At 42.8% G+C, this 11529-nt stretch overlaps 1 protein-coding gene across 1 annotated transcript; it reads right to left on the bottom strand.

Moving 5' to 3' along the window:
* Window positions 1-67: 67 nt before the first annotated feature.
* patl2 (PAT1 homolog 2) lies at window positions 68-10969 on the bottom strand. The gene is made up of 18 exons (XM_046853234.1): window positions 10830-10969; window positions 7380-7542; window positions 6993-7258; window positions 5046-5111; window positions 4842-4889; window positions 4590-4769; window positions 4365-4498; window positions 3880-3954; window positions 3631-3754; window positions 2295-2415; window positions 2115-2209; window positions 1975-2028; window positions 1560-1702; window positions 1313-1469; window positions 869-1009; window positions 534-631; window positions 266-406; window positions 68-117 (listed from the first exon to the last, which is right to left on the bottom strand). The coding sequence occupies exons 1-18, from the start codon at window positions 10848-10850 to the stop codon at window positions 84-86; spliced, it is 2061 nt and encodes a 686-aa protein (XP_046709190.1). The 5' UTR covers window positions 10851-10969; the 3' UTR covers window positions 68-83.
* Between the last annotated feature and the right edge of the window lie 560 nt (window positions 10970-11529).

The following is an 11529-nucleotide window of genomic DNA, read 5'->3' on the forward strand; positions in this document are numbered from 1 at the left end:
AAAAAAAAAAAAAAAAAAGGATCATGAGAAAAAGAAATTGAAAACAAAAAGAGAAAAGAAACAAGTCATAAGGACATTTCCTCTCAGGAACCCACAGCCAGATATCCAGTTGAAGACCTGGGATGGGAAAAAAAACAAACAAACAAAAAAAAATAAAAATCAGTAAAGGTTTATTGCTTTTCTGAACATCATATAAAAAAAAACTAGGAAGGGGTCTCCGATGAAATGTATTGAGCAAGCGTGCATCATCCAGGAATGAACTTACTCCATGTTGTTCTTGAGCTGCTGTACGGTGCGTTTGTCCAAATAGCGACAGAACAGCGTGAGCAGATTGGAGGGTAAGCAGAGCGGCTCGATGAGGGACGAGTGCGAGAGCTGCCGTGCCACGTGAAAAACGGTGTCAGTCCTAACAAAGAGGAACATAAGTCAACACAAGGCTGAACTGTCAAAGTCTTTAATTAATTGACCGTAATTGACCCAACCCATATTTGGAGTATATATGGACCGTCCCAAAAACTCTCCCAAAGCCTTACCAGGTCTCAAAATCGCCAATGCTTGGTTCCATCGGAACGTCTGAGGTCAGGAGTCGCTCGCCTTGTGATAGCAGCACGTACAGCAACGACAGACCAAACTTGGGGGGAAAAATAAATAAAATCAACTTTGTTTTTTTGCAAAGGTTTTAATATCTTCATTGTGTCACAGCAGGTCCAAACGTTTATTTTGATGCACTTTTTCGAACGTATGATTGGTTCTATAGGAACTAGAGTGTAAAAGCACATCAACCCAGAGCAGGCTGAAAGGACTCCTGCTGAAAAGGGAGATTTTAAAGAAAGAAAATAAAAATAAAGATGAAAGGAAACATATACACCTTGTTTTGGCAGGCCAGCGTTAAGCGAGAGTCTTTCGAGTCAGGTATAGCTGCGGTGAAGTCACGGAGAATGCCGACCAGCTGGGTGAAGGTCAACGTTCCGATCACGGCTCGGAGAGACGGATAGAGGACAGGAAGGGCCTGAGGAAAAAACATTTTAAATTAAAACAAAAAATCCATGACCAAGCGTAGGGAGACTGTGGCAAGGGTCCCTTAAATGGTATGAGGAAGAAGTCTTGTTCCTCTCAAGGTCCTAAAGGAAACCAGTCCTCATAATCATAAAACCACACTGGAGAGTGAGAAATATCATGAGCCCTGGAGTGTGTGATGAGTAACACACTTTATACAGTACGTGAAAGTGCATCCGGCTCGAAAAGCGCACTATAGAAAGGTTACATCACTGGAGAACTCGTTAAACTAGATGATTAACTGAAAGCTTCAGACCTCATCGACGTCTCGGCTCATCAGTGCCGGCAGGTGTGTCGTGATCGCTCTTAGAACCTGCAGAGATGCATCGTGGGATAGAAATGGAAGGAGCCTTGCCAACAGTTTTTTTCCTTTGGAAACCAAGAGACATGGAAGAAACTCTTCTGCAGACTCCCTTTAAAAAAAATTGAGAGTAAACTACATAGAGATCAATTTTGTGTTTTTATTTTTTACAAAGGAAACAAGGCAAACATGCGACTCGTACAAAGAGTTGGGGTTGCGTAGCTGGCTGCTGATCTGCTCCACACCCCTCTGAACGGTCTTCAGCCTTCTCTGCCTCTCGGCCTCGTCCGAAACACTAGCCTTCATCCTCTGGGCTTCCTCCACCCCCAATAAAATGATGTAGCACTGAGCAGGACACATGAAAGAGCAGAATTACACATGACAAAGCTGCTGAGCTAGTCATCCACCTCCCAACCACAACCTGGAGGAGATCTGCATCCAGCAGACCTCCGCAGGTTCAGGGAATTACACCAGAATTTAATCAGAAAAACAGCAGGCTTGTAAAAGGGTCTAGCAGTAAATCAAGATGATCCAAGGATTCTTCTGGAGCAAGTTGTCCAGAAATTTCGCATGCGGCTCATTTATGGCCAAATCAGATAAACACAATTACACTTCACCTTCTCAATGGTGTTCAGCACCTCGAGTCTCTGTTGTCTGGTGTCCTTCTGTTCCTAGTAAACGAATAAAATAAAGATGACGTGATTCAGAAACGTTACAATTGGTACATTCAACCCTTTATGGAGGTCTTCCCCCTCACCTCCCCCGTGTGCCCATGGACTGCGTCAATGGCCCGACGAGGTGAGTAACACGTAGAAACGGCGACTTGACCGAGCGAGCCTTCGATGTGAACCACTAGGACGTGCAGAACATGGAAACCGCGTCTATAGATTAGCTTCACGCTTGCGCTGTATTAGCATGCTAATTCTTAAGCACAAACCTGGAGTGTATGATACGGTTTTGTTGACATATGGCGTAGTGAGTTTAGGTGGTTCCCTCTTGGCGCGATCACCCAGCATTTCTTCCTCGGCCAATTTGGCCTCCAGTCTCCGGTAGTACTCCTACACACACACACACACACACACACACACACACACACACACACACCCACCCCTTTAAGGACCATCTTCTCCAGAAGAATCCTCAACATGAGAGCCTTTTCCACTAGAATCACTTAACCAAACTGATCTTGTGCCAGAACACACACACCAACAACTCATGAAGGGCAAGCATGATCCAAAAACAAGTCACACTTCCAACACTAAAGAAGTTTTCAGGATTTGTAAGGTGCTTTAGTCAAAGATTTATCTAAGCAAGGGCACAGGAGCAGTCACCTCATATGTATACACACACCCACTGGTTAGCACTTAACCAATTCCAGACATGACCAATTAGAGCAGGGGTCCCCCACATTTGGATCGGCCCTCTAAACAACGCCGGGCCGTATTTTGAAAATTGAATTTTTTAATACGTTTGACTCAGATAATATCTGTATTTGAAAAAGTTTGGCTTTCAAGCTAACATTTCCCTTAGTTATCAGAGGTCGAGGCACCGATGGTTGATCGCTGGAACTATTGGCCAGCGTCAAAAATCCGTACCGGTAGTTTCTCCCGGCGTCGTTACTACAGCGGCCTCTAGAGGCGAATCACCGACAATACATGCTGTTTGTTTTTACATGCGAGACTCTCAGATGCATAAAGTGCCCTATACTATATTTCTTGATTGTATTCATTAATAAACAGTCCTATAATATATAAATTATATTCATATTTATTTCATTTAGCACACTCATGATTCAGTGCTTTATTTTTAATTTTTTACATGGATTTATATCTTTTTTTAATCCAGTTTAAAAACCTTGATTAATCAGTTATCGGCAAGTACGAGCCAATCTGGCCATCTGTAAAATCTGCAATAGGTCGACCTGTAGTTATAACACGTTTATTTTAAATATATAATTACATAACTATTCAAATTAAAGCTAGAATTTATATAAAATGTATAACAGCGCACCTGATGGTGAAAGGAAAGTGAAAATGCAAATTTATTTAAAAAAAAAAAAAAAAAAAAAAAACCTTAATAGATTTTAATTGCAAAATATATATGCTTATGCTTGCTAATTGTCGTAACATAATACAACTGGCATAATATGAGTGGTTTCTATTAATATTAGCTCTACATTTGACACATTTTGTATCAGGGGTCCCTGCCCCATGTCTCTATCGCCTAAAGACCTGAAAAATGTTGAAGACCCCTGGGTTAGGGGGGGAACATACCTGGTAGTAATAATCATCCTGATGTGGGTTCTCACTTTGTAGCTGGATCATCTGCAGCTTAATGATCCACTCCTTCTCTTTGGTGGACATAAGCTCAGCGTAATGATCCCAGTCTTTTGGCTTTCTGTTCAAGTCAGATTTAGCAAAACACTTTTTTTGCTTGCAATTAGCATTTAATCTTTACCATCAATACTGACGACAGTAGTAGTTAAACGATGTGTTCTGCTGAGTGTAAAGAGAGCATCCTACCGCCGAAAGCCTTGCGGACGCCGACTCAGCAATCTCTTGTGCTGTGGATGGAGCTGCGTCGCCAGGACTGGGAATCTAAAGGTCGAAGAGCGCACTCGATTGCATCAATTGATTGTAATTCAAATATTCTCGTTTAGGCATAACATTATGACCACCCGACTAATATTGTGGTGGTCCCCCGTTTGCTGCTAAAAACAGTCCTGATTCAATTAAATTCTTCAGTAGGCCTTCAACCCTGTCGCCCGTTCACCACTGTTCCTTCCTTGGAGTGATTTTGATGGATACTGACGGCTGCAGACCAGGAACAACCAACAAGAGCTGCAGTTTTGGAGACGCTCTGACTGTCGTCATTACAGTAATAAATCCCACTTACTAACAGGTGCCATGATTACAAAAATAAATGCATAAATGTCAGAATGTTATGCCTGATCGGTGTGTATACATTAGCCAATTTGTGTAAAAACGAACCAGCGCAGACATCAAACCTGAATCTCTGAGGGAGCGGACTGGGTAAAGGGCTGAAACAGGGGCCAGGCCGAGGAGAGTTTGGTCCAAACTGGAGTGGCATCATTTTGGGTGAATGGAAGCGTGGCGTGGATGGTGAGAGATAAATAGCTGGCTGAAAGAAGAAAACAATAGGAGTAGAACAAAATCACTCAACATACACAGCTACTGTAGCGAGGATACAAAACATGGGCGATTTTGTTCACCTGGTTGAAGTGCTGTTTAATGGAGAATGGACTCTGAGGGTGTAATGGAGTTCTGGGCATTACCGGGCACATGGGCACCTGCTGAGGGAGAGGCCTCTGCAATGGGGACCGCAAAGCAGGTGACGTGAACGGCATCCTGCCACGGGACGACCTGTCGATCACTCGCACAATGGCTTTGTCCTATTCGGAGTAATACATTCAGAACGGGAATAGAAGGTGGGCAATTCATAGAGGGGCATTTAACATTCCTACTTGTAAGAGCGGCGTCTGTCTCGTTGGGCCGTAAGGTGACATCATCCACTGTGTTTAAAATAAATAAATAAATGAGACAGGACCAGACTTCAATTTTTTTTATGTTGCCAATATTTTCAAAGAAAAAGTTTTTTGCGATTATGGGAATACATAGGGCTGGAAACATCACAAATTTAAAAAAAATGGGAAAAGGAAGCAGCTAACCGTGTTTGCGTTGAGATCCCCCCAGCCTGAACTTCGTCCACAGTCCACGATAGCGCTGTCCAAACTCTGAACCATAAACAATAACACAGTATAAATCTGTATTTCAGGACCTTCAATATTCAAACTCCAAAAGCATTAAAATACTACATCATGGAAAACAGAAGTCCTTATAAAGCACTGTAAAAATCATGGAAGCTTCGGCATGTTTGTTTGTTGGTTTGTTTTTAAAGCCATGCTGGCATCGGTGCCCCTTATTCATGGCAGGATCAAGGTGGGTATGATATAGCCTTGCAGAGTTTTGACTACAGCAAAGTTCAGTGGTTATACAAAGTTCTTCAGTTTAATGTTGTGTAAATATTCTAGTGTTTTCTTTGGTAATACATTTTGAAAGATTCCTACAAAATGTACTTCGCCATCCATTAATGTGTGTTTTGTGGTCATGTTTGTTTTGCAGTGATGACATGTGGGGGGGGAGCGTCCAACACCGCATCTTGTATATATGATCTGGTCGTGTCTGGATTCAAACTGGAAGTCGAGGAATGGGCTTGTTAATAGTTGGGTTGATTTGGTGTACACTTGCCAAAAGTTTACGGGCATCTGGCCCCAAGTATGGTGTGCTTTTTGAGCTTCGCATTCCATATTTTCGTCCACTCAGATTTTAAAGTGTGCTTGAGGACATGCGTGTTCATCGGCCACAAGGGTGTTAGTAAAGTCTGGTACTGATGAAGGTGAGAAAGCCTAGGGTGCAGTCAGTGTTCACATTCATCCCAAATGTGTTCAGCAAGGTTGAGATCAGGTCAACATAGCAGGAAGATCTTCCTCTACAAAGCATGTAAACCAGATCTTCATGCAGCTCACTTTTTTCACACAGCTTTGTGGTAAGAATTTTGAAAAGAACCACATATGGCAGGAAAGGTCAGGTGTCTTCAAACCTTTGGCAATATGGTGTAGCTGGTTATCTGTGCACTACTTCCATGAGATGTACCGCTGTGGCCAATAGTTTTGAGCGATTTTTTTTGTTTACAAAATCTGCACTTTTTATGTAGGCAAATGCAAAGTCTCCCTTTGCTATAAAAATAAATGTATTAAAAAAAAATGCAAATTTCTACTGCATTTCAGGTGAGAGTGTTGATGAGGACAAGGCTGGAGATCAGTGTCATGCTGAATGAGTTAGAATAACAGACTGGAAACTTTGAGAGGGTGGTGCTTTAAATCGTTGGTTTTTCCCTCTGTTAACCATGGTTACCTAAAAGGAAACGCATGCAGTCATCAATGCTTTGCACAGGTCCAGCAAGTGCCAGGACCGTCACCCACAGTTGATTCAGCTGCGATATCAGTGCACCACCAGTGCAGATCTTGCTCAGGAATGGCAGCAGGCATTGAGGCAAAGACTTTTGGAGGACGGCCTGGTGTCGAGAGAGCAGCAAAGAAGCCAAGTGATTAAAAACCTCAGTGATATTTCCAGCATGATGGTACACCTTGCAAGAAGGCAAAAGTGACAAGTGGCTCAGGGAACAAAAAATAAGTAATTGAAACTGAGTCCATGGTGAGGAAACTCCCCAGACCTTCTAATTAAGAACTTTGTCAATCCTCAAGAGGCAGGTGGACCAAAAAGCCCTTCTGACTAAATTAAAGCATTGATTATGCAAGAATCAGTCATGATGTTGCCCAGAAGTTGACAGCATGCCAGGGTGAAATTGCAGGTCTTGAAAAAGAAGAGTCAAAGAGTGCAAATATTGACTCTTTGCATAAACTTAATGTCTGGGTCAAGAAAAGCCTTTACGCGTATAAAATGCTTGTAATTATACCTCAGTGTACGATACTAACAGACAAAACAAATTATTTGTCTTTCGCAAAACTTAAAAACAATCCGGTTTAAAGTCTTGACCCAGACACACAACACTGACAGGAAAACTTCCTTCTAACAGAACAAAAACCAAGCCAAACCTTGAGACTGGGTGGACCTTCCACGGTCCTCATCACTGCCGGGTCATCCAGCAGCTGCCCCTTACAAACACGCTCCCTTCGGCTGCGGAAGTTCTCACTCAGGATTGTGGGAATCTGTCGTTCGATTTTGACTTGAGGGCTGGGAGGAGATGATTGATGGATTGGGGTAGTCTCATGTGGTGATGGTGGATGAGGTGAGGAGGGTTGGTTTCCATTCATTAAAAGAAGATCAACAGGATCAGTCTCCAGATCTTCAGCATTTAGGTCTACAGAAAAGTCAGAAAAGTTAAAATGTTATGTATATTTCACATCCAACCGTAGGCACTATTTAAGAGAAAAGTGCATCGCTCTGCTTTGGAGCACAACACACAAGTGATGGCACTCGACCTAATCCAAAGGTCTCTTCATTGTACAAGTCGATCTCCTCGTCCTCTTCCACCATGTCTTGAATAAGTCCAGATTCCTCCAGGTCACCTGCATCTTCTGCATCGCTCCACTGATCTCCATTTTCGGGCCAGCTGGGCTCAGGGACAAAGTCCCCTTTCTCCTCCTGAAAAGCAAACGATATCTGCACCTTAATCAAGAACTGAAGAATAACCTAAACCTACAATGAAGTTTTGATCCAAACAACACTGTTTCAGTGAAATTTGAAGCACAAATGTTTTAGACATGAGCTAGTTTACATCCAGCATCTTCATAACAAGCCATTAGGCTTGCACAATCTAGTGCACTCTTAGTGCTGGTCCCAAGCCCGGATAAATAGGGAAGGTTGGGTGGAAATTGGGCTACTGTTGCCCGAAGGAGGAAGACGTCCACAGAGACAGCAGGGAAAGGAGACGTGTAGGAGAGTGGAGGTTAGAGTTGGCATTTTAAATGTTGGTACTATGACTGGTAAAAGGAGAGAGGTAGCCGATATGATGAAGAGGAAAAAGGTAGATATGTTGTTTGCGCAGGAGACTAAGTAAAAAGGGAGTAAGAGCAGGAACATTGGAGGTATTTAAACCGTTTTGTCATGGTGTGGATGGAAAGAGAAATGGTGTAGGGGTGATCCTGAAGGAATTGTGGCAGACTTCAAATGGGCATGTAGGTGATGGAAACAGAGGTGATGAGGATGCATGGCTTTAAGGAGAGGAACATGGAAGGGCAGATGGTAGATTTTGATAAAAGGATGGACATGGCAGTGACGAACATGTATTTTAAGAAGAAGGAGGATCATAGGGTGACGTATAAGAGTGGAGGAAGGTGCACACAGGTATGTTCCATGTGGGAGAGGCAACCTGAAGGAGATTGGAGACTGTAAGGTGTTGGCAGGGGACAGTGTAGATAGACAACATCTAATGGTCATCTGTAGGATGGTTTTGGAGGTAAGAAGGAGGATCGACAGAGTGATAAGAAAAGTAGGAAGGAGTACAAGGAGATGCGGCAGCAGGTAAAGAGGGATGTGGCGAAAGCCAAGGGAAAGCCATGAGGAGCCGTATGAGATGTTGGGCACTAAGGAAGGAGAAAAGGATTTGTAGCGATTGGCCAGGCAGAGGGACCGAGCTGGGAAGGATGTGCTGCAAGTTAAAGCAATAAAGGATGGAGATGGAAATGTGTTGAGTAGTGAGGAGAGTGTGTTGTATTTATGTGTAAAAGTATTTTGAGCAGCTGCTGAATGAGCAAAATGGGAGAGAAGGTTGGATGATGTGGAGTTGGTGAAGCAGGAAGTGGATACAATTAGTAAGAAGGAAGTGAGTGCAGCGATTAATAGGATGAAGAATGGAAAGTCGGTTGGACCAGATGACATACCGGTAGATGCATGGAGATGTTTAGGAGAGATGCAGTGGAGTTTTTAACCAGATTGTTAAACAAAATTTTGGCAGGTGAGAAGATGCCTGAGGAATGGAGAAGGAGTGAGCTGGTACTGATCTTTAAGAATAAGGGAGATGTGCAGACCTGCAGTAACTACAGGGGAATAAAGTTGATCAGTCACACCATGAAGTTATGGGAAACAGTAGTGGAAGCCAGGCTGAGAGAAGAGGTGACCATCTGTTAAACAGTATGGATTCATGCTGAAGAGCACCACAGACACATTATTTGCTTTATGAATGTTGATTGAGAAGTATAGAGAAGGTCAGAAGGAGTTGCATTTTTTGTGGATTTAGAGAAAGCGTACGACAGGGTGGAGAGAGGAGTTGTGGTATTGTATGAGGAAGTCAGGTGTGTCAGAAGTATGGGAGGGTGGTGCAGGACATGTATGAGGACAGTGTGACAGCAGTGAAGTGTGCAGTAGGAACAACATACTGGTTTAAGGTGGAGGTTGGTCTGCATCAAGGATCAGCTTGAAGCCCTTTGCTGTTTGTAGGGGGTAATGGACAGGTTGACAGATGAGGTCAGACAGGAGTCTCCTTGGACTATGATGTTTGTGTATAATATTGTGATTTGTGGTGAGAGTAGGGAGCAGGTGGAGAAGAGCCTGGAGAGGTGGAGGCATGCGCTGGAGAGAAGGGGAATGAAAGTCAGTAGGAGTGAGACAGAGTACATGTGTGTAAATGTGATAGAAGAGTATCTGTGAGAGTGAAAGGGAAAGTTTATAGGACTGTGGTGAGGCCTGAGATGTTGTATGGATTAGAGACAGTGGCATTGAGTAAAAGACAGGAGGTGGAGCTGGAGGTAGCAGAGCTGAAGATGTTGAGGTTTTCATTGGGAGTGATGATGGACAGGATTAGAAATGAGTTTATTAGAGGGACATCGCATGTAGGACGTTTTGGAGACAAGGTGAGGGAGGTGAGACTGAGATATTGAGGTTTTGTCTAGTGTATTGGACTTATTCATTGTTCACTCATGCACGCTGATACAAAATGTGTCAAATGTAGCCATTGATATTAATAGAAACCAATCATACACCAGTTATATTATATTAAGACAATAAGAACTATAAAGTTGCCTCATCATACATTTTCAATTCTTTCAAAATAGGGTTGCACGATTTGGGGAAAATGTTGCGATTATTGAGGTCGATATTTCGGTACAGTCAACCCCCGATAACTCGCAGTTCGGAAAGATTTGCAGGTTCTCATCATGGAACCTAACTGACCAAGTTGTGGATTATCTTCGGGAACGTTAGGAATAACATTTTAAACTTTTCACTTACAAATTTCATACATTTTTAAAAAACACACATTGTATTAAAGTAACAATGTCTAGATGAATTCACTAAAAAGGTACCATAAGGGTTGCGGGAGTGCATCCAAAATTTGTAAGAAATTATAGTGTGTGAAGGCGCGCACACTCGAGGAGAGATGCGCGTTACCGCGAGTGTGCGCGTGTCCCGGCGCGGGTACGAGGAAAAGGAAAGCGGCGTGCAAAAGTGAACGGAAAATAAAAGAAAACTGTCTGTTGGACCATCGCTTGTCGTCTCTTTCTTCTAAGAGAAACCAGTGAGATCTTTTAAGAGTTTTTTTCAGCTACCAGTTCAGTGTCGGTCTTCTCGGCATCTGCCTTCACCTGGTCTCTGCGCTGGACACCGGAAAGTCACGTGACCAAACATGTCACACGTGTATGGAGACCATCCCTGCAAACTATTTTCAGGGCGTCTTTTCGGTGTTTTGGATCAACATGTTGTATGATTGGTTAATAGGAAAAAAAACATGTTTACGGTTATTCGAAAAAACGTGCGTCCCACAAAATAGGGAGTCGAGTTGGAATGGAAAGAGTCGACTCCTTGGGGTGACAATTGAGCCGACTCATTGAAAGGAGCCGAGACTCCCTGATTAGTCGACTCAAACGCGACCGGAAGTGATCAAATAAAGCGGATTAGTCTTGGTGCAGTGTGGAAATAAACCAGAATCTGCTTACCGGTTTCTCCGAGTCACTCATTTGCCTTAAATATGTGAATCCACGCTGCTAAATTCTCCGACATGTTCGCGAGCTCATTAACGCCCTTATAAACGCGGACACCTGGAGGGGCGGGGCTTATCGCCAGACCACATATTTGCATATGTAAAACAACGATTTATTTATACATAGTTATTAGTAGATGCGCTATAGCTTTATTATTGAAAACGTGACCAATATTTTGATGTGTAGATCGATTTCTCGTTGCTAAACTGCTCTCGAGCGGGTTTCTCTACGTGAATATGACGTATGGAGAGGAGGCGTGTCCTAAGAGTCACTTAGAATGCAGATTAACATGGCAGAGGTAGATCTGTGTCTTCCTGCAGACTGAACATGGAAAAAACGTTTGGTTTTATTTTCATAATTTATTTGCATTATAAAGTCCTGTTTGTGAAAGGGGTCATGAGTTAGAAGGCAGAAGGCACTTAAGTAAATTGATGATTTTCTGTCTGACTGAACCACAAAAATCAAAGCGAACTATTGGTACCAGTGTTGGGCAGTAACATTTACTTTTGACAGTAACTAATACTGTAATGCGTTACTTTTTAAATAAAGTAACTTTGTTACCGTATGGTGCGTTACCTGTTACTTTTATAAATGAATGAATTTGGGCTGAAGTGTAGACTACAGTCTGACCTGTTTACAGCAGCGTCGCATTGTA

Source organism: Silurus meridionalis, chromosome 7 (assembly GCF_014805685.1).
Source record: "Silurus meridionalis isolate SWU-2019-XX chromosome 7, ASM1480568v1, whole genome shotgun sequence".
In the NCBI taxonomy this organism is placed as follows: Eukaryota; Metazoa; Chordata; class Actinopteri; order Siluriformes; family Siluridae; genus Silurus; species Silurus meridionalis.